This window comes from Equus quagga, chromosome 5, assembly GCF_021613505.1.
Source record: "Equus quagga isolate Etosha38 chromosome 5, UCLA_HA_Equagga_1.0, whole genome shotgun sequence".
NCBI classification, from domain to species: Eukaryota; Metazoa; Chordata; class Mammalia; order Perissodactyla; family Equidae; genus Equus; species Equus quagga.
The window spans coordinates 67,807,139-67,834,376 of NC_060271.1; the positions used below are offsets into that span (position 1 = coordinate 67,807,139).

A 27,238-nucleotide genomic window follows, 5' to 3' on the forward strand; every position below is an offset into this window, starting at 1 on the left:
GCAGTGGTGGCCTTTGATGCAGGTGAAGTAAAGCTGCTCTGAGTGCTATCGATGAGCAGAGGTCTGTGGGAAGACCCTGGGTGGACCAAGTGTGCCAAGGGGAGGGAACAGCTGGTGCACAGCCCGAGGCAGACAGCAGACTGGGAATGCCCGCAATTAGGTAACGAATCTCGGATGGTCTGTGAGACAGTAACCAAAGCTTTTACGTTTATAATTTCATAGGACAAATATGAGAAATGACATATTTATACCAGTTAAACTTTCATGGGTATGAGGAAGAATGGAGGGGTCTTTCATTTTTCTTGGGTTTATTTTAAGGGATGGGAGTTCCCTCAAGGTTGGAGGGTTGTGGTCAAGACTATCAGTGCTCGCCTCTTTTAGATTTTCTACTCCTTCTTAGGCAAATGGGAGGACTACATTTCTCAGCTGTCTTGAGGGTTAGCCAAAGCCACATGACTACCTCTAGCCAATGAAATGTGGGAATTCCAGGCTGAGGCATTTAAAAGCTGGTACATCACCTCCATGTTCACTTCCTTTCCTTGCTATGGCATCCCTGGAAACTCTATATTGGCATGGTAGTGTCACAGGATAAATGGAACTGGATTCCTGAGGGACTAGATGGATGAAAGAGCCACTGACCTACTCTGACTTTTGGAGAGCAAGCTGTACACATTTGCTAAACCATTGATTTCATTTGTTATTGTGACATAGCTTATCCTATCCTGACGAATACAAGGGGAGAATATGGGCCTTTAAGAGAATGGAGGCTTGGTCAGGGCAAACACTTAAGGAATAAGCCCAAACGCAGACCTCCCAAAGCTGGTTGAGGGATAAGCACAAATTAATGTGGGCCTTGGGGGTAATGGGGATAAGATTCCACCCCCTATTAGGTAGTTCTGTTCATTTCTCAGGCTGCCTCCCTCCTCCCCCCATCCCTTTTTACTTTCCTGAGAAGTTTGGCGAGTCTGACTTGCCTGGAAATTGTTCCTGTCTGCCTTGCTGTGTGGGATTTTGCCAGGCTTCTTTTGTGAGTATCCGTCCCGCCTCAGACTGTAGGCCTTGACTTTGTCATTTCTAAAATTTGTTAATTCAGTCAAAATTTATTGAATGTCTACAGTGGGCCGGTCCTGTGTGCCAGATGGTAAAGATACAGGGATGAGTAGGACACGATTGCTGCTCTTGAGGTGACCAAACAGGGCAATGTCAATAGCAATGTGATGGAGTTGTCACAAGATGCTCTGGGCTGAAGGGAGATGGGGTTCATTGTGCCTGACAGTGAATATGGAAGCTTCAGGGAGGAGGGGATTCTCCTGCTGCCATTTTAAAGGACGAGTGTGTGTGCCACGTGGAGCAGGGCAGGAAGAGCCTTCCAGGTGGAGGGAATGGCGAGTGCACAGTCACAGCAGCTCAGTTTCTGCGACATGCTGTGGGCCTGCGTCAGCAAGAAGGTGCAGAGTGTATTGGAGGTGGGCCTTCTTTATAATGTCGGCTGTGGGAGATCGTCTGGGTTACTACTTAATGCTTATTGATTAGTGTTTTAAAGGAGAATAAAGTTTTTCTTGTAAAAAAAGCAAAAGTAAAAAAATTTTTCCAAAAACTTTTAAGTGATTATTTGCCCCTTGACTCAGTGGTCCTGGTCTTAGGAATCTATACTAAGGAAATAATTTAAAAATAGAAAAAACTTTCTGCTTTCAGATGCTCTTGATGGTGTAAGCCATGAAAGTTGTTACTTTTTCTTTTTAATGAAGACCTTAATATTTGACAATAGAAAGTTTTGCTAAATTATGGCATTTCACGTAAAATGTGAAGCTAAGCAAGACTTTAGTCATGCAAGGAGATTCCTACACTGTCAGAAAGTGCAGAATGCTAAATTTTATATATAATTCAATCAACTGTATAAAGTATAGGGTCAACTGAAAGGAAATGTACTCACAAGTTGTTAAAAGCAGTTGTAACCTGAGTGTTGAAATTACGGCAATTTAAAATTTCTTTTTTGTACTTTCCTATTTTCTAGATTACCTGCAATGTGTGTGTTACTCTTAATCTGAGTGGAAAAAAGCTTTAGCATACCTTTCCTTCTGACTCCCTTTCTGCCTTCCTCTTTCCCTCTTTTCTCCCTTCTCTCTCTCTGTCTCCCTCTTTTCCGCTCTGCCTCCTTCCTTTCTTCCCAATTTCATATTCCTAGGTCTTTAACTTAAGCCTGATAATTTAAATTAGACCACATGACAAAATCCAGTTACTGCTACTTGGTGGCAGCATACCTCATGTACAGCATAGTGGTGAAGATATTGGGCTCTGGTATTAGACTGTTTGGGTTCAAATCTCTACCTTCATTTACTAACCTATGTGACCTTAAGCAAGATATTTAACTTTTTTTTTTGCCTCATTTTCTTCATCTTTAAAGTAGATGTAACAATAGTCACTACCTTAGGATGTTGGGAGGATTAAATGAGAACATAAACAAAGCAATTAGTAGGGTGCCTGGTACATAGTAAGCACTCAGAAAATCGTTAATGTTATTGGCTTAGTTTTGCTTTGCAAACTTCTTTAAAGCTTAGTCATCAAAAGTAAACAAACAAAGCAAAGACAAATGTCCTAGCAAGGTTTTGTAAGCTTCCCATGAACAGGGGAAATGTCTTTAAGGTGAATGACATTTGAATATGTTGAGAAAGGACTGAATAAACAAAGTTCTTCTTTAATCTGTGATGTGGCCCATATTATCCTCCCCAGTTTGCAGACTGGCGTGTCCATTAGAATGGGTGGCTCAATCTTCTGTAAATATTAAGAACACCTTAATAAAAACATTCCAGAAGCAATGGAAACTCTTGGAGGAAGGTCTCTTAGCAACAGGTAAATGGGTTTGTCTGAATGCCTTTAGGAGAACAGCCAAATCCATCCGCAGGTATTTGTGAGCCACCCCGCTCTTGAAGACTTGGTTTGGATGAGTTCCATGGGGACAGAATATGGGAGACCTTGGCCTGGGGCCTGGCGTGCCTGAGAGGTGGGTCATAATGCCCCCCTCATTCCCCTCCAAAGATTTGTTCCAGCTAATCCAAAATCATTTAGCATTTCCCAGTGGTGGTGGATAGGTCCGAATTGTATGACTTTAGAATCCAGGGGCTCGTCTCTGTGGAAGACTGAGTTCCCTCACTTAGACCATAATTTGTGGACATGCACCTGGGCATATCTGCCTGTCTGTCAGCTCATGTCACCGGTAGAGGCGTGGGGAGGGTGGGAACTCAGTATGGCCCAGAAGGTTCTGTCTCAAGATAGAAGAGTCTGGTCTGTGGATCCTTGGGGAGTTGCCCTCTGGGAGAGGACTGAGGTGTCTCTGACAGAGAGGAGGGGACATGTTGAGAGAAGAGAGGAGAGGAAGGGGTTTTACAAAGAGCGACCTGCCCCCTCCCCCTTTGGTTAGGGCCTCAGGAGAGGGACAGCAATTATTAGAGTACCTGAGGGAGGCTGGGGCTTGTAGGAGGGTGTGTAGCAGCAGGCCCACACCGCAGTGGCCTGTGGGACGCAAGTCAACAAGCTTCGCAGCCAATGAGGAGGAGGAAGTGTAAAAGGAGGAAGAAGGGGACTGCATTATCTCCAGGGAACTGAAAACTCCCTGCTGAAGACCTCATGGTCAGAGTGCTCAGACGGACCCCACCTGTCTCTGTTTCAGCAAAGGAGGAGGGAATATTCCAGCAAAGGCAGTATCCTGTACACTGATTACCAGGACAGCATGTGGAAGGAAAGCTGGCAAAGGTGATATATCTGTGTCCATACCCAGGGAGAATGAGAGAGAAAATGCCAGAGCATCCTTGGTGTTGTCAGGAGCCTTGTCGAGGGGACAACCCCAGTTCCCACCTGGTGCCAGAATCCCCGCCTTTCCCCACTCTGACCCAGCTCTCTGGTGCCATGGAGAATTCACTGCTTTGTAAAATTCCTTGAATCTGGATTTTCCCAAAAGATGTTCCAGGGAACCCTTCTCTTGTGATGTGTGCCCCAAATAAGCTTAGGAAACACAGCACACTTCTTCCCCTCGGGGAGAACCACAGTGCACATTGGTGTATCAAAGACTCTGAGAAGGTCCATAAAGATAAAACCTGTTGGATTTTGGGTAGCCCCATTTCCCCCTTTTTTTCCACAATAAGTTCCATTAACAGCCTAGGGATGTAATGAATCCATTAGCTGGCAAATGCTGCACTGATGCTTAGAGAGGACTTGTGTACACTGTGTACATATTCTTGTCCAGTCCTTCATATAACTGAAACATGTTGGTATGTGTGTCCGCCTGTGTGTCCCCAGCCCCGCCCAGCCCCACCCCCAGCTTCTTTAGCTGTTCCTCGCAAGTCAGCTCTTTGGGTCTCCTCGCCTCTTGGACACTCTTGTGGGAGAATTCCAGGTTGTCTCTGTCCCTTTTAAGGCACTTATCCAGGTGTGATCCGATGCGGGCTGACTTGGGCAGGACTGTCCTCCTTTTCTTTGGACCCCATCCAGGGATGTGCATTCTCCTTTTGAGCAGCTGTGTCCATGTCTTTACATAATGAACGCAGGTGAGGCTATTGCCAACTAGGGACAAAAGAAATGAGATGACGGCTAATGAGTGCTGTGTCAGTGAACTTAAAAGAGACCCGTGTTTTCTCCCCTCAGGTCATCTTTGCTTTGAACCAGACCCTCCTGCAGCAGGAGAGCCTGCGAGCGGGCAGCCTCCGGATCCCCTACACGACAGAGGATCTCATCAAACACTATAACTGCGGGGACCTCAGCTCAGTCATCCTCAGCCATGACAGCTCCCAGGTGAGGGCCCTTGTCCTCTGCCCAGCTCAGCACGCATTTAAATCCAAGAATAAAGACGTTACCTGCTGACACCTGGACATCCTGTGTACAAAGGATCGAGGTCATGAAGGACTCTAAAAATAAAATTGGGCAGATTTAGATGTTGAGTGGGATGCTGTGGCCAAGAAAGGCGTTCTTCATGAAACAAGAACTGAGAGGGGCATTGGTGAGGGTTAATTGCAGGATCCCAGGCAAAGGATGAAGCTTCAAGGGATTCAAGGCAGCAGGCAGCATGGACCAGCCTTCAGGGAGAGGAAGAGATCTGAGTTTGAGAGCTGTCTGGCTGACTTAGGTAACACTTTTGAGAAATGATGGTGCAAAACTTTGGCTGCACCTTTCAGAGGCTTCTAGGAGCATCATGCCACCAGAAGTGATCATGGTATTCTTACCACATGGCACATAGGAAGCTGGGAAGGTCACCAGCATTTCCAGATGTGGGTTCCATCCTGCACTGTTGTAGGACGAGTGTGGCCCAGCTGGTGCAGTGAGTGGACACACAGGACCTTGCCTGTGGGCTATCAAGGGGAAGGATGAGGCTGGTCAGGGCTCAGAGGATTGCAACCTCTCTCACAGGGTGGAGGTGGAATGGATATTTGTTACGCTTTTGTCAACATGCTTCTCATGGGACAAACCAGGGCTTCCTCCCCTCCCCCCACTAAGATCAAGTGGAAGTGGCAAGTGCCAGCCAAGCTTCCAAGATAGGGAGTGTGTTGTCTCTACCAATTCATGCAGGAGGACACTGGAGAAAGAGAGAAAGGAGCAGGTGGGTGTGAGCGATGCTGTCCAGGCCTGGTAGCTCTGGGGGCCTGTCCTATGGGAATGTGAATGACTGTAAGAGGTGAGAAATGGCAGCACTGGGGGAGGGACACTGGAGGCTGAATCCAGCATTGCCCCGAAAGTGTCAAAGACATGGTGAGCTTTCCAGAGAGCCTAGAGTGGGAGGAAATAAAACCAAGGCAAGCAAACAAGAGGAATGGGGAGACAACTACATGAAAGAAGGAATAGTAGAGTTTATGGTGGTCATAATTCTCTGTGCACTCTTGGTGGGGGTGGGGGAAGTGGGGAGAGACGTCAAGATCAAATGGGAAATTAAATTTGAAGCTGCCAAAAAAGTTAACATGGGTGGAATGCAAATTCTATGGGCAAATAGTAAGGCTGACGGAGCAGTTAGGGTGAGAATGAGTCACGCCTTTCTCACCTGTGGCTCGGGCACACCCGTCCTGCTCACAGGTGGTGTAGGGTATTGGGAATGTGCCTGCCATTGTGGGTGAGGGCCAGGCTGGCCAGGGCCCAGGGGCACGGGGCGTGGGTCACGTCTGGCGTTTAGAAGGTGGAGCAAGGCTGCAGTGGGAGACCACCCCGCGTGTTCTGCTGCCCATGTGGAGAGGCTGTGCAAACGGAGGGCTCTGCTGAAGAGAAGAGATTTCGGGAAATGGACAGGAGAATCTTACACAAATGACGTGATTTTAAAAAGATGATAATGGAGAAGAGGAAGGTTTTTGATTTGAAAATGAAAGAATATCATATCAAGAATATAGCAAAAAGATCTCTTAGCCCTAAAATGACAATTGATGGCTACCTTACAGAGGGTGAGGATTTTCGAAAGGTCTTTGAGCGGCTACTGGAAGAAGGAGAAGCAGGCAGGGTAGATATCCTGCTCTATATTTGACTGAGGTAACGGTTAACCTTGCTAAATCCCTGGGTAGAGGAGTGAACATGAGCCCAGGAGAAGAGGTGGGGAGGCCCAGGTTTGGGAAGCCAGAGAGCCGAGGGCGTACCGATAAAACAGTGTGTGTCCGCCTCACCCACACCACGGTGTTGCAAGAATGGATTGCTTTGAGATCACAGTTTTGGTGTCATAGCACTCTCTTGTTAGCCGAAATACTGAAATTGGCTAACACGTGTAGCTGAATCAAGTGAAATATTTGCTAGGAGGGCAAAGAACATTGGAGAAAGCAAGAAGGAGAAATAGGAATTGGAGAAATAACGAAAATTTAAACGTATGGGATTTATAAAACAGTGGAATGTTTTTTTTTTAAAAGATTGGCACCTGAGCTAACATCTATTGCCAATCTTTTTTTTTCCCTTTTCCTTCTTCTCCCCAAAGCCTCCCAGTACATAGTTGTATATTCTAGTTGCAGGTCCTTCTAGTTGTGCAATGTGGGGTGCTAGGTCCGTGCCCAGGATCCAAACTGGTGAAACCCTGGGCCGCCAAAGCAGAGTGCATGAACTTAACCATTTGGCCACAGGGCCAGCCCCAAAGTCGAATGTTTATAGAAATTCCATGTATTTGGTAGTAGAATCAATTACTGATTCTAAACTAGGTAACTATGTAAAGTTATTTTTATAAAGAAAGCATATGTGAATCCAACAAGTTAAAACTACGATGTGCTGTCCCAGCATTTTAAATGGAACAGAAGGACTGTTTTAAGTAGCTTAAGAGTTCTTTCAGTGTTCTTCACTTGATATCTTTTCACCTGGGTTACAGAGAATGATGTTAGAGTTTGAACGGTAGCAGGCAGGAGACTCCAAGCATGGGGTGTCACTCTTTATTTTTCTTCTCACAGCGTCTTGACTCTCTAGGCTGGGTGATTTGGTGCTCAAATTAAGCAACTTCATTAATAACTCTCTTGCCCTTTTTTTTCTCCTTTATTTTGGTGGAGGTTCCCAATTTTATTAATGCCACGCTCCCACCTCAGGAGCTCATCACTGCTCAAGAGATCGACAGCTACTTCCGCCAGGAGCTTATCTACAAGCGGAATGAGAGGATGGGGAAGCGAGTGAAGGCTCTTCTGGAGGAGTTCCCTGACAAAGGCTTTTTCTTTGCCTTTGGAGCTGGTGAGTTGTAGGTTCCCTCTGATTGGACTCTGGGCTCTGATGCATCTCCCATGGGGCGGATGCTGAGGTGGGCCTTAGGTAGAAGGTGAGATGAATGACACCTTCTTTGACTTATTTCAGTTGTAAAGTGGCTCCAGCTGGTGCCTGAGTATCCAGCGTGGTTGAAACGTTGCTGGACGGGCTGGTGCATGTGACATCAGCTCTCTCTCCACGTGGGACTCCTGATGCACTCCCCAGCTGGAAAGGCATTTCTCTCTCTTCTGAACTCAGCTCTTACTCCCAACTTCCTTCTGGTACCTTTCACTTTTTTACCTTCCACTAAAATTGTGTGTCTTCTCTCTCCTATCTGACTATGAGCCTCCCAAGTGTAAGGCCTGGGGTTCCCACATCACCTATTACTAACTTTGACCGTGAACGTGGAGGCAGATGGGGAAATTATTATCTTTTGTGGGTCTTTTGTTTCTTTGAGCAATTCGAACACAACTTTGCAGCCTCTGGAATTAAGGACAGAAATGCCAGAGGCTGGGTACTGTGCAGAAGGAGCATTTGCTGGCCTTAGGCTTTCTCTTTTCAATTCTTCCACTACTTCATAAACTTGGACAAGACACTTTGCTCAGTTTCTTTTTACCAGTAAAATGAGGGGTTGGAGAGAAGCACTTCTGGAAGGGCAGAGTGAGTGATCCAGCATGATCTCCTGATCTCAAGATCCTTAGCTTAATTACATCTGCAAAATCTTTTTTTGGGGGGGGACCATTAAGCAGCCTGCCACAATATCTGAGAATGAATTATTGTAATCCCCCATACTAACAGAATAAAGAACAAGAACCACAATGATCATTTTAATAGGTGCAGAAAAAGCGTTTGATAAAATGCAACTCTTTCATGATAAAAACACTCATCAAATTAGGAATAGAAGGGAACTTCATCAGCCTGTTAAAGAATCGCTATGAAAAACCCACATTAACATCACATTTAATGATGAAAGACTGGATGCTTACCCCTAAGATGAGGAACAAGACAAGATGTCTGCCCTCACCACTTCTCTTCCACATTGTGCTGAAGGTTCTAGCCAGGGAAATCAGACAAGGAAAAGAAATAAAAGCCATCCACATTGGAAAGGAGGAAGTAAAATGTGTCTTTTCTCAGATGATGTGATCTTGTATATAGAAAATCTTAAATAATCCACAACAAAACCATTAGAAGTCATAACCGAGTTCGGGATACAAGGATGCAGGATACAAGATCAATATACAAAAGTCAGTTGTATTTTATACCCTGGGAATGAATAATCTGCAAATGCAATTAAGAAAGCAGTTCCCTTTACAACAGCATAAAAAAATACTTAGGGCTGAACTTAACAAATGAAGTGCAAGATGTACAATAAACTAAAAATCATTGAAAGAAATTAAAGAAGACCTAAATGAATGAAAAGACATCTCATGTTCATGGATTGGAAGATGTAATAAATATGGTAAAGATGACAATAGCCCCAAATTGAGCTATAGATTCAATGCAATCCCTATAAATCTCAGCTGATGAAAAGGTTTTAAAATTAGACAGTAGTGATGGTTGCACAACTTTGTGAATGCTACAAAAATCACTGAATTGTATGCTTAAAACAATTTTTTTTGCCATTTTTTTTTTTTTTTGGATGAGGAAGATTGCCCCTGAGCTAATATCTGTGCCAATCTTTCTCTATTTTGTATGTGGGATGCTGCCACAGCATGGCTTGATGAGCAGTGTGTAGGTCCACTCTTGGGATCTGAACTCGAGAAACTTGGGTTACTGAAGCGGAGTGCAGGAACTTAACCACTATGCCACTGGGCCGGCTGCCTGAATTGTATACTTTAAAAGGATGAATTTTACGTTATGTGAATTATATTCAAATAAAGCTGTTATAGAAAAAGTGAGGGGTTGGGCTCCTATATCCTGTTTGTTGAAAAGATCTATGTGAGACAAACGGCAGTCTCTGCCTTCTCTAGTCCCCTGTGAGCCTGTGTGAGTGGTTTTGCTCTTCCTGAGTCCTGTATTCCATGGTTGGATTGTGCACTTGTGCTGTGTTGCACTGAGTCAGTGTCTGGCCTGTCTCAACAAATGACTTTCTCTAACCAAGCTGTTAGCCCTCACTCTGCAGGCACCCCGACAGGTGTCAGACCCCAGATGCCCCCCTGGCTTATCCGCCTGGTGGGGGTGATGGTGGCCCTCCATTAGCACACAGAGTCTGTGGCTTTGTCCCAGGGCTGTGCCAGGTTAGGGAGGATGGAAGGTTCCGGGTGCTGGAGCCTGCAAGAGCTGGGTGCTCAAGGCTGCCCTCCTCTGAGTGTAGGCTTTGGCCTTTCACTCACACTCCATTGATCTCTCAAAAGCATCCCTGATGTCCACTGTTGGGATAACGCGGCCCTGGGTGCAGGGGACAGGCAGATGCTTTGAGATGACAGCTGCCTGTGCTGTGGTGTGTTCTGGGCTGGTGTGAGGCTGAGCAGCAGTTTGACCAGCGGCCCGTCGGCGGGTTGGACCTGAGCAGTTTGGAGGGCAGGCCCTCGGGATGGGGATTGTGCAGACAGATGGCACAGGAGAGACTGTGGCGCCTGGGTGGGCCTGATTCTCACGCACAGTTGATCATATTGCTGCACCGCTGGACGGAGGCCTCGCAGCCCCCAGGCGCCGTGGGTGTCAGGAGTGCCCTGGAGCTCGGCCGAGGCCAGGCCATCTTCCCGGGGCTGCCTTCTCCACCACGAGTCCATGTCTCTTCGTGCCTTCTGAAGGCTGAGTTGACCAGAGGGAACTACAGACAGTCAGAAATTACTCCCAAACGCTTAGCCTTGGCAGTGTAAAATTCAAAAAGCCGTGTGGTTAGCAAACTTTTAATTGTAAAGTGAGGATAATCCAAACCTGAAAGCTCCAGAGCTTTAAAATCAAACAGCAACTTTTCTCATGGGGATCTGGAGATAAAATTTAAAGGTGAGGGGCTGGCCCCGTGGCCGAGTGGTTAGGTTCACGTACTCCGCTTCGGAGGCCCAGGGTTTCACCGGTTCGAATCCTGGGTGCGAACATGGCACTGTTCATCAAGCCATGCTGAGGAAGCATCCCATGTGCCACAACTGGAAGGACTCACAACTAAAAATACACAACTATATACCGGGGGGCTTTGGAGAGAAAAAGGAAAAATAAAATCATTAAAAAAAAAAATTTAAAGGTGAGAAACAAAGCTCCCCTTTGGAGTTGGAGGAAAACTGAAGTCAAACAGAAGATCTTGGGGCCATAATGAGAAAACATGGCTGATAGGGACTCTTCGTTCCCTCGATAAATATCTTTTTCATTCCTAATTGGTTGAGATTGTGGACACTGGAGCCAGACGACCTGGGTTCAAGTCGCAGTTTGCTTCATCTCTCTGTGCCTCATTTTCCTAATCTGTAAAATGGGATAATAATTCACCTACCTTATAGGGTTGTTGTTGGGGTGCTAAATCATGTGTAAAGGATGAGGACAGTGCCCCGCATCTGCACTGCCTAATGCGCAGTAAACATTAGCTCCTTTTATGATGGTGATTACTCCCCGCCTGTGGGCTTGGTAAAGGCTGGGGGAGTGAGGGTGGCGACACAACTCTGAGGGCCTCCTGCCCCCTCTCTCCTAGTCCAGGCAGAAGCTACACGCGGGTTTGCTGCACTTCTGCAGCGGGGCTAATCTGGGCCTTGGCAGTGTCCCTTTCATCTGAGTCATCAGTCTTGTCCCTCCTCAATCCTGGGGTCATCGAGTCTGTCGACAGTTGGACCGAGAATGTAGCAGAGCCCAGGATCTTCTGCTTCCCACGCTCCCGAAGGCTGCTCCGCGTTCACTGCGCTTCTCAGAGCTGTGGAGTCAGGACAAGGGAGAGGCTCACAGACCCACTGTCGACCTCTCCTGCAGTTTGGGTGTTTCCTTATTTGCTTTCCCAGGCTCCTTCCGGCTGGCGAGTATTCAGTTGTCAAAATTGCATAGACCCTGGAGCGAAATGGCCTGGGTTTAGATTCTGCTTGGCTGCTTCTTAGTGTGCGAAGTCCTGAACCTATTTTACCTCCGTTTTCCATTTTAAAATGGAGAATAACAATGCCTCTAATGTTCTGCTGGATCAGAGGACAGGGTGCTGCAATTTAATTAGCCACTTAGGACATTAAAGTGCCATAAACTGTCACAGAAAGGGACATTGTGACCCCAGAGGATCATGTCCATTCTGAGCATCAAAACCTGAAATGAAGTAAGATGAACTCCAGGATCTACCCTTGGCCTTTAACATATTTAAGATTCCAGTGTAAGCTTCTCTCGTTGATCTTTGCTGCTTTTTATTTATAAGGAAAAAAATGAAATAAAATTCAGGTTGAGGCTTCCAGCTCTGGTGGCTTCTGTTAAATGGAGGTTTTTATTGTGCATTTGTAATTGTGGGTAGGACAGAAGGGGGTGTGGGTCTCAGAGATGGTTAGTTTATACACACGAGAATGATAGGACTGTTAGCACTGGATTCAGAGGTGGAAGGTTGGGATTTGGCGTCTAGGCTCTCCTCTTAGCTGTGTGACTCCGGGCAGCTCACTGCACCCTTCTGAACCTCAGTGTCCTCATCTCAGAAACATTGCTTATCCCACCCCGCCAGCCTTGCAGGACTGTCAGGAAGCCCAACTGCAGAAGCTCTCTGGAACTGTATTCAGCTGGAGAGATGGGAAGGGGGTTGGCAGGGTTCTTTCTCGGACGGGGTGTGTGTTTGGGGAGCATGTTTAGTGGCCATGAGAGCTGCCATATTTCTGATCGTTTTTCTTGCTGCAGGTCATTTCATGGGCAACAACACGGTGCTCGATGTTTTGCGGCGCGAAGGCTATGAGGTGGAACACGCCCCCGCTGGACGACCCATCCACAGGTAACCTTCCAGCGCTTCTGTGCTGGTTGGGGAGCAGCTAGGGGAGTGGAGACCCCCACGGGGATGCCTGGGGGCCAGGGTGGGCTGTATCCCGAGGGGCTCCAGAGGGCCCCAGCATGGCCATTACCCCCCGGCCTGGGAGAACTGGCCACTAAGTGGACACTCGGCTCCTGGGTCAACTGGCGACCCTTGGTGGCCGGGGCTGTGTCAGACACGGGTTGTGTGGCCGAGCACTTTGGGCAGCAGAGGCCACACTGGCCTTTTCCACAGTCCTGGGGGCCCCAGAGGGGTGATTAGGCTCAGTGTCCTTCGACCTGGGCATTCGGGAAGTTCTAGGGAGAGAGATGGTGGAATCAGTCATAAGGTGCAGGGACTGCCTGTCAGACCCATCTTGGGGCAGGAGCAAAGCCCCTTCGCTTTCTCAGAGCTGTTTCTTCCCCCAGGTCTGTTTATTTCTCGGTTTTATGCAGAGCCACCCTCTGGCCCTGTGGACCCTTCTGTAAGGAACTCAGGAGGCGCAGACTCCACTCCCCAGCAGTGCTGCTGACCCTATGCTGGCCTCCTTGCTAGTCTTCCGCCCCATTTCCAGTCCTAGTGGGCGCAAGGCGGTCCTTCCCCTCGCTCTGTACTGGTTTGCTTGGGCTGCCGTAACAAAATACCAGACTGGGCTGCTGAAACAACAGAATCTTATTTTTTCACAGTTCTGGAGGCCAGAGGTCCAAAATCAAGGCGTGGGCAGGGTTGGTTTCTCCTGGGGGAGGGCCGCCTTCTCCCTGTCCCCACATGGCCTTTCCTCCTTGTGCACACAATCCTAGTGCCTCTGTGTGCTCAAATTTCCTCTTCTTTTAAGGACACTAGTCAGAGTGGATTAGGACCCCACCCTAATGGCCTCATATTAAGTTAAGCACCTCTTTAAAGGCTCTGTCTCCAAATACAGTCACATTCTGAGGACCTGGGTGTTAGGGCTTCAACATGGGAATTTCAGGGGGACACAATTCAGCCCCTTCCTCTCACCCCTACTCCCTCCAGATCGTGGTCACCAGTGCCCCCTCCTGGCAGAGATCTCAGCTGGAGTGAGAGAGGACGCCAGGAGGGAAATGCCTGGCTCTGTGCTGAGGGGATAGAGAGGGGGGCCAGCTGTCGTGTCTGCCTGATGGCTGCCCTCCTCCCGGTCCCCTCTTTGTCCTTGGAAGATCCCTCTCCACCTCATGTTGTCTCGAGCCAACTCCTCTCCCTATGCCCTCACTCTGGAGGGTCTTTCCCCAGAGTCCAGTTTGCATCCCAGGAGCCATGACTCTCCCAGTCTCCCTCTCAGTGGGAAAGCTTGGCTACCTGTGGGCTAGTCGTATCCCCTGCCTCTCTCCACACCTGACATTCAGTGTGTCAGTAACAGAGTTCTTCACATAGCACTTTCTAGTTCACAAAAGCCCTCGCCTGAGACTTCTCCTTTTCTACCTTCACCGGGCCTCCGGTTTCCTCCATTAAAGCCTCTCTGGGATTTGCCCCTCTTCTCCATGCCCCTGGCTGCTGCCCTCTGCTCTCTTCTGTACCTTTCTGTGAGACTAATCTTGCGAGTGTCCCTTACTCAGAAACCTTCAGTGACTTCTTATTGTCCTCTTCCAAAGTCCAGTTTCTTCATGCTGATGTCTCAGCACCCAGACTACATTTTTCCGGCACAGGCAGGCTTCTTGCATCAGAAAGCCTTCTGTCCTTGTCGCTGCCTCTCCACCTTCGCTGATGCTTGTTCCCCTGTCTGAAGTGCCCTCCCCTCCTCCCCTGTCAGGGAAACTGCTGCCTCTCCTTCCATCAGCTCAGCTGACTGCTCAGGTCTCCATCCGTCTCTCTCTCCTGTTCTCCTCCAGCTCTGAAGGGAGAACCCAGCTCTTAGTGGTTCTCTGCTTGTTTTGGGGGGACTGTGGGTCTTTCCTCACCCGTTGGACTGTGTACTCCTGGAAAGCAGGGTGGGCTGGGCCCCCTGACCCCTTCTCAGCCCCCAGCCCCAGGCTGACTGCCTGGGCTGGGGTTTGGCACACTATCCTTGGGGTGCTGGAAAGGGCCCCGCCTAAGAGTGTGTGTGCGTGTGTGTGTGTGCGTGTGTGTGTGTGCGTGTGTGTTGATGGTTGCTCCCAGCCTCCCTAATTCTGCTCTAACCCTGACGCCTGCCCCTGAGTGAAAAGAGTCAGGAATCCATATTTTTAAAATCTCTTCCTGAGCTTCTGATGCAGAGTGAGGGGTGAGAACCAGTGTTGTCATCACACTGGGCTGATCACACTTCCCAGGGGAGGAAAAGATCATTTATTGATCGATTGTCAGGTGGGAGCCGGTTCATAGGGCCTCTCAGTTAACCCTCAAAACCAGCCTGTGAGGTGACTGTTTCTTCTCCTTTACGGATGAAGAAATGAACAGTCACCTAGCCAATCAGAGCCGGGATACAGCTCGGACCCCTCCGCCTGCACAACCCTTTTCTTTCTGCCTTTTCTTCTCCCACTTTGTACTTCCCAGCCCCTTCGTCTTTGTTCATGCAGTTTCCTCTGCCGGGGACTCATTCATTGCCCCTGGCCCTAATTCCATCAGAATCTGTGAGAGCTGGCACAAACGTCACACCTTCCTCCCTACTCCAGCCTGGGGTCTGCCTCTTGCATGATCCCGAGGAGTTTGGTGTGTGCTTCTGCAGGAGCTGTCCTGACAGCTGGCACACAGTAAGTGCTCCATTAGGTAGTGTCTAAGAGTTTCTAGTGGTGAACTTACCTACAGTGCTCCTAGGGGAGGGGAGGGAGCATGACAGCTGCAAAGGAGCTCCTGTTCAGGGAGAAGAAGGGGCGCAGGGCTAAGGGCCCAGAGTGGAGGAAATGCCTACAGTGAAGGGGCTGGCGAGGACCAGGGGCGTGGCGGTGGAGATCCCTACTTCCTTCTTCCCCTTCTCAGCAGCCATGTGATAATCCTTGAAGGATGATTCAGATCCATATGGAACTTGAATCCAGGGCAGGCTGGTGTGGGTGGGGGCAGGAGGGCTGCTAATACTCGGTAGGCCAGTATTAGGAAGACAGAGATGGGGTGTATATTGGGGTGAGGTGAGGGCAACTGGCAGCCACTACCCTCCACCTGAGAGCAGGCTGGAATACACAGGAAATGCTCCTGGCTATGAAGCTGCCCTTCCCAGGGCAGAGAAGAGGAAGGGATGGGGGTCCTGTTGGGCTGGTCCTGAAGATGTAGACAGCTGCCCTTCTACTTTTCCCAGGCTAATGGATGCCGTATTAGTTTTTTCCCTGTATAAATTACCATAAACGCAGTGACTTCAAACAACACACATATATTATCTCACAGTTGTGTAGATCAGAAGCCTGTTGCAGGTTGCACTGGGCTGAAATCAGATGTTGGTAGGGCTGTGGTCCCTTCTGGAGGCTCTAGGGGAGAATCTCTTCACTGTCCTTTTCCAGCTTATGGAGGCTGCTCACATTCCTTGGTTTGTGGCCCCTTTCTCCATCTTCAAAGCCAGCGACATTGCATCTCTCTCACCATTCTTCTGTAGTCACCTCTCCCACTGACCAGAGAAAGGTCATTGCCCCTGGGACCCTTAAGCCTGTGTCTGAGCCCGTGTGAGCATCTGTCTCTAGGATCTCTCCCTGGAGATTACAGTGACACTAATCTGTACTCTCTCTATTTTCTATAGTGAGAATGTTATTTGAAAATGGCACTGAATCCTTGTTGGGACCCTGGGCAAGTCACTTTATTTTCCTCGGACCTTGGGCAAGTCAGTCTTCAGTTTCCTTAACTGTAAAGTGGGCATTATGATTTCCTAGGACATCTCAGTTCTGAAATATGAGAGAGACAAAAAGCAGGAGTAAAGTTAATTTCTTCTGGATACTGCCTCCCTCTCAAGGGTTATTAACTTGCTTCTCAAGGCCTGGCCTTGGCTACTTGGAGTAACTGGGCTGAGGTCTTCTTGGATCTGTTGTGAGTTGAACAGAATCAAAGCTGTGATTTGCCCCACTTTGGAGACCCACTGCTTAAAACCATAGAGCCCTAGTGAGTTTAAGGTCATGCTGCTTGCTAAGTAAAAGCAACAGACTTTTTTGAGTGCCTACTGTGTATCAGGGCCTGTTTGGGTTATATGAGGTCAAGGATGACACAGCCATGTCATCCAAACCCATGGCAGAGGGCCTGGGCTTGGGGGCTGCCTGGTCATCTGCTCCTGAATCCTCTAGGAAGCCACCAGAATCTTGGAGATCCTCAGGTGGGGCACTTTCCCTCTGTAGGCCCCAGTTTCTTTGTTGGTAGAATAAAGAGGTTCATCTAAGTGGTGTCACACTTCCATGCCAGGCATTATGCTGGGCTCCGAGACACTGATGAATTCAGCAGGTCCTGTCCTCTAGGGGCCTTCTAACTATGACCATCTGTTTCAGGGATTCCAAACTCGGGTTCAGAGTGGGGGCCTTTTTTCTTTCTTTGCCATTTGAGAAAGTCCCTTCTTTTACCTTTCTTTTTTTTTTGCCAAACTTGGGTCTTTCTCTTTTTCATCTTCTATGTCTTACACCTCCTTCCTTCCTCATACAGGGCCATGGATACTAACTGACCTCTCAGGTTCTGGGGCAGATCTGAGGCCTACTTTCGGCAGGTGGGCGGTTCATCAAGGTGAATCAGAGCAGAGTGACTGAGTTCTTACATACGCTGGTCTGCTGCACCCACATTGTTGGAGGATGCACATGGCACATCACTGCTCCCCTTCCTCAGGCCCATGGAGCTCCAGGCCCCTCGCTGCCTCCATCAGGAGACGATGGGATTGGGCTCTAGTGGCTGGGATTCTTTTCTTACTGCCCCACGCCCTAACCAAACCCTTGACGAAAGTCCTGTTGTAGGAAAAAATTTGGTCCTTCTAATGCCTTATTTCCTCACTGGAAGAAGTTTTTCTGGGGACTATAGTCATCTTTGTGGGAAGGATAGAAGCAAGTTTGAATTTCTCACCAATTGTGAAAAACACATTCCTTCAGGAAAGATGGTTTATGGTCAGACCTGGGGTAAGGTGGTTAGAAGCCAGCCCTGTGAACACTGGCAGTCCTTCACCTGGGGATGGGGTGGCTGCCAGCAGCCAAGGAGCCTCTTTCTGAGTAGAGCCCTTATAAGGGGACAGGAGGAATTAACAGGGTTAAGGGCTAGTTCAATTCTTCTAACCAAATGGCATTTAAACATTTTTCACCTCTCTTTAAATGCTGTAATCTTCTGCGGCTTTCTAGATAGTGGCGACCCATTGCTATGGAAAGGATGCCATACTGTATGACCCTCCTCCAAATCCATCTTCCTTCCACCCCTGTTCATAGAGAGAAGAGTGACAGTCCCTCATCTCCCTCGACGCAGCCTGCCTCCTCTGCCATCTTTGCTCCGGAAGTGCCCGCCCCGGAAGCGCTGGTACTGGAAGCTGGGTCTGCTGTGCACTCGCTGTTGCCAACCCATGTGTCCCTGCCCGGAAGTGCCGACCTGCCGGTGGAGGCTGAGCGGAAGTTCCGGAAAAAGCGGAGGCGGCCGCAGCGCAGGCAGCAGTTCAGGCAGTTCAGTGACCTGTGGGTCCGACTGGATGAGAGGTGAGGAGGTTGGATTGGGGTGGGGTGGGGTGGGGTGGGTGGGGCCAACCAGGAGCCCATCACCGACGTCCATCCTCACCCTGGCAATATGGGTGGGGAGCAGCTCACGAATACCGGTCACGGTGCTTAAGGGGTGGGGTTCAAGGCTCTGGTAGGGGTGAGCGCCCCGCTCATGGAGCAGCCTTTCCCTTTTCTCACGGCTCTGGGTACCAGTCTTCCGTCCACTGTGATAGACATGAATCCATATTAAAGGTAATTGCTTCAACATATTTATCTCTGTTAAAAAACAAATGGTGTTGCTGGTATGCTGGGAGGGCACAGATGGGTCTGTTAAAAGTGGAACTGAGGCCAGAATAAACATCGTAAAGGACTTGATTTGCCAGCCCTTTCTCCCCCGCAGATCAGGGAGAATTTCATAGTTTTGCAGAGCTGGAAGCAGCTCTGTAGAAATGGGCTTGTTCAGCTCCCACATCTTACAAGGAGCCACATGACCACTGGGAAGTGGATCAGAGGTGGATGGAGGAGCCAAAGGTGGTGACCCAGCCTGGTCTGCGGGGATAAGGCTGCTGGAAGAACTGCACCAGAGAGGCCTGGGACCCAGGAGTCAATTCAATTCGGTCCAGACTTACTGAGTTCCTCTTAAGTGCCTGCTGCTGTGTTGGGTGCTGTGGCTTTGGAGTGAACCAGACAGCCATTGGCCCTCTGCCTTCATAGAGCTCACGGTCTGGGGAGGAGGCTGGAGGAAGGACCTTTTGGCTGATGCTGAGTAGAAGCCTGACAAAGTGGAGCTCAATAAGTAGACATTCTGAGTCTGGATCAGGAGCTTCAGGGATCCAGTGTCTGCATAGGTGCTTCATGATAAATCTTGAATGAACAAGCAAACAACTGAACAAGGAGGGGAAGGAGTTCCAAGCAAAGAGAACAGTGCGAAAGCCTGGTGTGGGGAGAGTGAGCAAGATAAGGATAAACCAAGATAAAGTAGTTCTGGCTGGAGCCTGGGAGGTCAACAGGGAGTCGAGTGAGATGGGCCCAGAAAGATAAACGCGGTGGAGTGACTGCGAATGTCATGCTGAGGGAAGTAGGGAGCCACTGAAAGGTTTGAAGGAGGCATCCGATGTGCTGTGGGATTTGGATTTTTAAATGGACAGAAGCTGGCAGCCAAATGGGACATGGAGAACAGGGACAGATCCTCTTGGTCTTCATGTCCCCCAGGGTAACTGAGGGTGGCTCTTCAACCATCCTTCGCTGATGGCGGAATAAATTGACCCGTTTAGTACTTTTTCAGTCTGGGCCATTTCCTTTCAAGGCGGCCATGGAGTTGGGCACCTTATACCTGAGCTGAGCTGAGAGGACGGGCCTGAGGTCATGGGCCCCACAGCTTGTACTGTCTTGACCTTGGATGCTTGCGTGTGTTCACACCAGACCTGGGCTGGAGTCGGGGAGACAGCCAGAGACCCAGGGAGTTCTCCTCGTGGCTTGGCTGTACCTGTGTGTGTGGTCAGTGAGGAAAGACCCCTGCCTGAGATTGCCCAGAGGCTAATGATAAGCAAATCTGAGTTAGGCCTTCTGACACCTGGAGTTTTTAATAATCCTTGAACCTGGAACCAAACAGCCAGGGGAGAGTTGCCCAATGTGCTAGTCTTAGTGGCTGTATTATTTGGTTTTGTCGTAGCAATGGTAACAAGGGCCAAAGACACAGGAAACCTATTAACATACTAAGATCCATTCCATGTCTTTAAAGAAGGGAGACAAAAAGAAGCTTTGTGGCCATTTGGGGCCTTTGGAGTATCCAGTGGCTCCTGCTGTGCCCTGAGACTCTGTCTTTTTCTCCTAGTGCTGTGGTCCCACAACTCCAGGTCCCCGTTGTGGACAGGCACATCACTGCCGAGCTGCGGCTCCCTCGCCATGGGCCTTCCCGCCACAGCCAGATGGTGGCCAGCAGTGCCTGCCTGTCTCTCTGGACTCCTGTGTTCTGGGTGCTGGTGCTGGCTTTCCAAACAGAGACGCCCCTTCTGTAACAACTAGAGAAGCCAGGCCAAGACCCTGACCCCTTGGACTTGAAGGAGAGCCATTCCTGTACTCCACACTCAGGTTTGGCCTTGACAGGCCCAACCCAGGAGAAGAGACTCAGAATAAAAGCCAGTGTGGATTCTTCTCTTTCCCAGGAATGCCTTTGGGTTATTCAACAATGTTTGGGGTAGGTGTACAGTTTTGTAACATAATGAGTTGTATGAAAAGAATTAATTGTAAATGAATTATATGAAAATAATTAAATACCTTTTTTCATGTAGACTTTTCCCCACAAAGTGTATATGTCAGGCAAACAACCTTTTTGCTCACACCCTCTGAGTACTGTCACTGCTTCACTCCGGGGCTTTCCTGCAACTTCGGATCCCGACCCTTTTTTCCCTCCTGCTGCTCTTCGACCTGTTCACTCCTGGTTCTGGATGCAGGGGCGGTAAAGGCCGTGGGACCTTTGGTCTGCTCCTCTCTATTCAAGGTCTGGTGAGTAGGGTGCGTCCCGCACTCACAGGTGCTTTCAGTGCATCTAACGTGTGAGTGTCTCACCCACGTGCTGGACCGGGCAGATGGGTAGGCTTTGTCAGAGGTGTGCTGCAAGAAAGTGGTTTTCAGGCACTCCCCCGACCCGTCTTGTTATTTATTTATTATTTATATGTCCACGTCTTTTCCAAATGAAATCTTGTGGGCAATCTCTGTATAAAGTGAGTAAGAGAAGAACTGCCCCAGCCGAGTCTGAAATGGGGACATTTAGCCCCGCCCAGCTGATCTCCAATGGCCCACCTTCCGCTGTGGCTCCAGACCAGGGTTGCCCACCCGTGGCAAGGTTTCTTTATGGTCCTCCTGGGCCTCCGAGCAGCTCACAACCCAGAGGGTCTGCCCAGGACTTGGGCGGGGCCCAGAAGAAGTAGATGTGTTTGTTCCTAATCTGGTTTAGGGTAAGCTTGATGGCCTGAGCTTGCAGCTCTGTGGCCTTCCCTTCCTTTCCAGAGACTTCCTTGTGGGTTCATTCTCAGGCACGTTGAGGGCCAAGAAGATCATTGGCATCTCACTGAAAGGTGGTGTGATGGTACTCAGGATTCGTGTCCACGCCCCCTTGCTCTGTTCTGCACCCCCTGTATTGCAGGGGTAGCAGGGTAAACTTTCCCAGATTCCGTTGATGCTGTGATTGAGAGTCTCTTAATGAGATACTCTTATGTGAGATTTAGAAGGCAGAGGGGGCAGGAGACCTTTTTCTTCAGTAGTGGTGGCAGGGACATGCAGGCTCCAGCAGACACAAGTTTGTGCAGCGGCCCGGCTCGCTCTGCGTCTCACTGTTGCGTCAGCTGCTTCATGAGCCTGGTGTAGTTGTGAGTAGTTTCCTGCAGCTTTCTGACCTCGGATTACAGCTGCTGTGGTGCGTAATGTCAGCCCTCTGCCTTCTGCAGCTGTAGCCGTTCCCGTGGCTTAGTAAGCAGCTGTTCTGCTTGAAACACCAATGGTAGTTCCTGACTCCTGTGCTGAACTCTAACTAATGGAAGTGCTCCCTTCTCTTCTGTGACCTCAGTCTGTTCCTCACTTTGATAGTTACGGGGATGAAGGTGGACAGACAGAGGTAAACCGGGACAGACAGAGGTAAACCGGGAGGTAAACTGTGGCTGACCCAGTTCTTCCAACTGTCTGTAAGGGGGTGGTGTGACTTTCTCCAGAGGCCCATATCCTAGCTGGGCAGTTCCCAGTTTCTTGGCTCATGTTATGGCCAAGGAAGCACACAGACTCTTGTTGGCAGGGCTGACATGAAATGGCTTGCCACAGTGTGGCTGCTCCATCTTAGCACTGACCCAACAACCTGTGCTTTTGAGGTGGCAGGGGCTCACGTGCACCCGGCCGGTTTTCACACAGGTTCATCCTAAAGTGGAAGGGGAGAACTCCTCTCCCTGGGGCACAACCAGCCTGCACTTTGTGAAAGCACAGATTCTTCTAAGGATTGTAACAGCCCCACAGAGCGGGGGCACTAGCTCCGTGGGCCAAGGTCTTGTTATCTTGCTCATTGGCTCCCAGTTGTTGTGGTCGCTGCATCAGCCTCCCATGTGTTGGGCTCTAAGCCTTGATCTGTTCACCCGGGGCCGTGTGACTGAAGTGTGCATCGGGCCTTTCGTGTTAGGAAGTGCTGAGTTCTGACTCTGCCCAAGGAGCGCCCAGGTTACTGATGGGAAGTTCCCTGGCTCTCACCTGGGGGAAGAGGAGCAGGTTTGAGAGATGGGTGCTGAACCTAGTGCTTTCACATTGGGGCTTGAATTACCAACAGAAAGAGAAACTCAAAACACTTTATTTTAGGTTATAAGAGAAATAAAAGCCACACTTACTACCTTTATGCCAGATCAAAAGTAACACTATTTGCTCACATATAAATTATGCAGACTCTTTCTCCCATCAGGAAAGAGCTCTGGCCCATTTCTTTGCCAGCAGGTGGCACCTTTTCACTCATTCAGCTGGCAGAGCAAGGCTGATCCCTTGGCAATCCAGTAGTCTTTGGACTGCTTGGAGGGTAAAAGGACGGTCACCACAAAGTTGGTTGAATGACCTAGTTAAGGGAAAAAAAGGGTCGTTACTTACAGAATAACCCCTTGACACAAAGAGCATTGTACTACGAGTCAAGACACCTGGGTTCCAGACCTGACTCTGCCTCTAAAGATGGTGGGCAAATAGTCCTCTACAGATGTCAGTTTTACACTATAAAATAAAGATGTTACAACAAATGATCCTTTAGGACCTGTCCAGCTTTGGCTTTGTGTAACCTTATGAACTCTATTTCAAGTTCTCTGCAGTCTGACTCTGGGGGCATTGGATTAGAATTCAGGTCTGAGCTTTCAGTGGGACTCGGGATGCAGTTGGTAGGTTGGGCATCCATTCATTCGTCCATCTGTTTGTCCATCCATCCATCTTCTATCTATCCATCCATCTTCTGTCCATCCATCCATCCATCCATCTACCCTTTCTTGCACCCTGCAGTTAGGCCCTGGGGCTCCTGAGATGACTAAGCACAGTCACAGGTATTTTGTCCTTAGCTCTGGGACATCTGGATTAAGAGGTTACTTTTGCAGTTTCTTTGTTTTGGGTTTGCGTGAGGAAGGACCCAGGTGAGAAGAGGGTCCTTCCCTCAAGGTGGGAGTTGCATTTCTGGCACTGCATCCGTAGCAAACTCCAGCTGTGGAAGCTGGGGAAGGTGGTGGTGTCTCCAGCAGAGAGTGCCTGTTTCTCCCATTTCTTTACCTTTTATGCCATTTCCTGCATGTGCCTTGGCAGGTGCTTGAGTGACATTTTATAGTACATATGCACTATATATATATATATTATATATACATATTATATGTATATCTCAAACCGTTAGTTTGATTCAGGATTTAAATAAGGCTCATGCCTTGGCAGCGGTGATGTGTCTCTTACATCTCTTTCAATTGGTAGCTTCCCCCTCTGTTTTTTTTGCCACTCCCTTGAAACAACCAGGCTGTTTGTCCTGTAAAGTTCCCCACGGTCTGGATTTTGCTGCCAGCATCTGTGTGGCAATTTAAAACATGTTCCTCTATGCTTCTAAAGGGCCGGTTAGATCTAGAGGTGTGATCACATTCAGGTTTGAGTTTTTTTGGTAAGAATACTTCATAGGTGGTGTGTACTTCCATCAGGAAGCACCTCGTGTCTGATGCTTTTCTTTTTTGGGATATTAGCAGCCATTGATGATTATTACTGAGAGCCATTATTTCATTAGGGTTGATAATTTTGAAATTTAGTGATGATTAAGTCTGTAGAATCCATCCATGATTTAATTTTTGTATGTGATGTGAGTTAAGGATCTAAGTTTGGTATAACCAATTCTCCCAGCACCATTTGTGGAGGAACTTCTCTGTTCCTGACCAATTTTAAATGAGGCTGCTATTATATGTCAAGTTTCCGCATACACACAGTGTATCTTTAGGCTCTCTATCTAGTGCATTTCATCTAATTAGATGTATTTTGTGCCAGTGCAACATCGTTTTAATATCTACCTTTTCTTGGTTCCTCTTGCCAGAAAGACAGAGTTCCTGTTTGAATTTTAGTCAATGATAAGACAAATGACTCAAAAAGTGGGCAAAAGATTTGAACAGACAGCTCATCAGAGAAGACAGAGAAGACAAGAAAAGATGGTCAGTGTCATTAGTCATTAGGGAAATGCAAATGAAAACCACAATGAGATACCACTGTTATTTATCTACCTATCTATCACCCAAAATTAAAAAGATTGCTCATACTAAGTGGTGGGGAGGGTCTGGAGGAAGCAGACCCCTCACCCACTCCTAGAGGGACTGCTGGATGGCCACTTGGGAAAACAGTTTGGCAGTTTCTTAAAAAGTTAAACATATACCTAACATATGATCATTCTGCTCCTAGACATTTACCCAAGATAAATGAAAGCATATGTCCACACAGAAACTTGTACATACCATTATCAATTAAACAAATACCTGTTAATACTTTAGATTTGTCATAGGAGTGGGAGATCAAGGCATGTGATAGGAGCGAATATTTTAGTTTTATTCTCTATGTTACCCTTGGAGAACAGACTTTTTAATTTTACTTTATTTTTTATTTTTTTTTAAATATTGGCACCTGAGCTAACATCTGTTGCCAATCCTTTTTTTTTCTTCTTCTCTCCCAAACCCCCCAGTACGTAGTTGTATATTCTAGCTGTAGGTCCTTCTGGTTGTGCTGTGTGGGACGCCGCCCTCAGCATGGCCTGATGAGCAGTGCTAGGTCCACACCCAGGATCCGAACTGGCGAGACCCTGGGCCTCTGAAGCAGAGCACATCAACTTAACCTCTCCGCCACAGGGCCAGCCCCAGAGAACATACTTTAACTAAAGATTTTATTAGACAAATAAATATTTATCATCAGTATCTATATTCTCCATTCAAATGAGGAAGAGTTTTTACTTCTTTCTGCCCTGCCCCGTCTCCCATATTTCTATCATTTGGAAATTTATTTACAAACTATTAAAATCATTTTTATGGTCAAACCTTTCTTTTTTTATTGAGTTAATGATAGGTTACAATCTTGTGAAATTTCAGTTGTACATTAATGTTTGTCAGTTGTGTTGTAGGTGCACCACTTCACCCTTTGTGCCCACCCCCCACCCCACCTTTCCCCTGGTATCCACTAAACTGTTCTCTTTGTCCACATTTTTAAATTCCTCCTATGAGTGGAGTCATACAGAGATTATCCTTCTCTAACTGGCTTATTTAACTTAACATAATTCCCTCAAGGTCCATCCATGTTATTGCAAATGGAATGATTTTGTTCTGTTTTGCAGCTGAGTAGTATTCCATTGTATATATGTACCACATCTTCTTTATCCATTCATCTGTTGATGGGCATTTAGGTTGCTTCCATGTCTTGGCTATTGTAAATAATGCTGCAATGAACATTGGGGTGCATAGGACTTTTGGAATTGCAGACTTCAAGCTCTTTGGATAGATACCCAGTAGTGGAATGGCTGGATCGTATGGTAGTTCTATTTTTAACTTTTTGAGAAATCTCCATACTGTTTTCCATAGTGGCTGCACCAGTTTGCATTCCCACCAGCAGTGTATGAGAGTTTTTATGGTCAAACTTTTAACGGTTTAACTGTGTGTGTGTGTGTGTGTGGTAAATAGACGGTCAGTGGTGACTAATTCAGAGGCTTTGTATGTCTAAGGCTGTCTTTATTACGCCTTCCCTCTTGGATGATAATTTGGCTGCTTTTGCATTTCTGGTTCAAAGTTGTTTTTCTCAGCCCTTTGAAGATGTTTCCCTATTTTTATATGCACTGTTTGGCAATGAGATTCTCAATCTCTGGAATTTTAGTTTCAGTGTATTAATACATTTTATTTCTTTGCTTTGAGGATTTTCTTTCTTTCTTTCTCATAGTCCTAAGTATCACTTTGATATATCTCTGTTTCTTTTCGAAATTTGATTGTTTATTTCTTTATTTATGTTTTAAAAAGTCATCCCTACGACTTTGTGAGATCTGGTAATTTGAGGACTCAAGTGTTTCTTCAGTTCTGGGAAATTATCAGCCGTTATTTCTTCAAATATTATCACTCTTTCATTCTCTCTACTTTCTCCTTCTAGATTGCTAGTATAGTAGATAAATGTTGGAAATTTTGACTTTTTCCACAGTATCACTTTTTTTTTTAATTTCGTTGTGAGGTATTTGGAGGGATTTTCTCAGTGCCTTCCCTTTGCTCACTCTTTAGCCGCCTGAATTCAGTTCTTTAGCTTGTTGGTTGATAATGGCTTTTTTTTCCTATCTGGTTCCTTTTTTCAGGGCTATATCTCAGTTTCAGGTCCACTCAGATTTCCCTTTTGTTGGCATCGCATTCTATTCATTAGTTTATTTTTAAATCTCTTTTCTATGATGAGTCTCGATGGATTTGGTGAGAGATAGATTTTAGTGTCTTCTTAGTCCATCGCTTTAAAATTAGAAGTCACTGCCCAATGAACTCTATTTTCTACTTATAAGACTAATAGAGGCAAGCATTAGTTTTATAACATCAATCCACACTCAGTATTAAAAGAAACAAAATTTACAACATTTCTAAATTTGTATGTTATAAGTGTGGCCTCATCTTAAGCGTAGCTAATTTGCTCAAGATCCGCCTTTGCATATTATAGGTTTCTGTGTGGACTTTGATTGTAGTTTGCATTTGGTCATTATTTGTACCAGTCTTAGAATGTCCTTACCTGTGGTTGACAGTGTTCCTGCCCGGGCCCCTGTTTTATAAAGTGGGGAGTGGTAAAGTGTTGGGTTTGGCTCATAATTTTGTTGAGGTTCAAAATGCACCACAGGCAGCATTGGATTCATCTGTCCGGGCAATGCATCTTCTATCACCATCTCATTATCGTCCCATCGAGAAGCATCCATGAACATTCCATGAACAAGTACGCCATCCTCAGGAGAGGGCAACTGAAAGATACCAGAAATTTAAAGGTGAGAAGAGGAGAAGGGGATCAGCAGCTGTGGGACGTCTCTTGCGTCCCACATCCTCATCAGTGAGTTAATTATAGATTGCTGTTATTTCTCACATTCCAGGGAGGAGAATAT

The 27,238-nt window shown here is 47.5% G+C and overlaps 2 protein-coding genes across 5 annotated transcripts in view; one reads left to right on the forward strand and one right to left on the reverse strand.

The window, feature by feature from the left end:
* TRABD2A (TraB domain containing 2A) overlaps nt 1-27,238 on the forward strand; it is a 74,640-nt gene that overhangs the window by 35,901 nt on the left and 11,501 nt on the right. The window contains exons 3-7 of one of the 3 annotated variants that reach the window (XM_046660054.1): nt 4,639-4,785; nt 7,488-7,662; nt 12,457-12,547; nt 17,863-18,123; nt 19,958-20,320. In XM_046660054.1, the coding sequence (XP_046516010.1) occupies nt 4,639-4,785; nt 7,488-7,662; nt 12,457-12,547; nt 17,863-18,123; nt 19,958-20,141 (858 nt within the window). In that variant the 3' untranslated portion in view covers nt 20,142-20,320. Of the gene's footprint in view, nt 1-4,638; nt 4,786-7,487; nt 7,663-12,456; nt 12,548-17,862; nt 18,124-19,957; nt 20,414-27,238 lie in introns of those variants that run through there. The other 2 variants (XM_046660056.1, XM_046660055.1) reach the window with 2 other exon arrangements.
* DNAH6 (dynein axonemal heavy chain 6) overlaps nt 22,394-27,238 on the reverse strand; it is a 249,696-nt gene continuing 244,851 nt past the window's right edge. Inside the window, exons 75-76 of one of the 2 annotated variants that reach the window (XM_046660053.1) lie at nt 26,878-27,100; nt 22,394-22,705 (exon numbers count right to left, since the gene is read on the reverse strand). In XM_046660053.1, coding sequence (XP_046516009.1) covers nt 22,602-22,705; nt 26,878-27,100 — 327 coding nt within the window. In that variant the 3' untranslated portion in view covers nt 22,394-22,601. The remainder of the gene's footprint in view (nt 22,706-26,877; nt 27,101-27,238) is intronic. The other variant, XM_046660052.1, reaches the window with a different exon arrangement.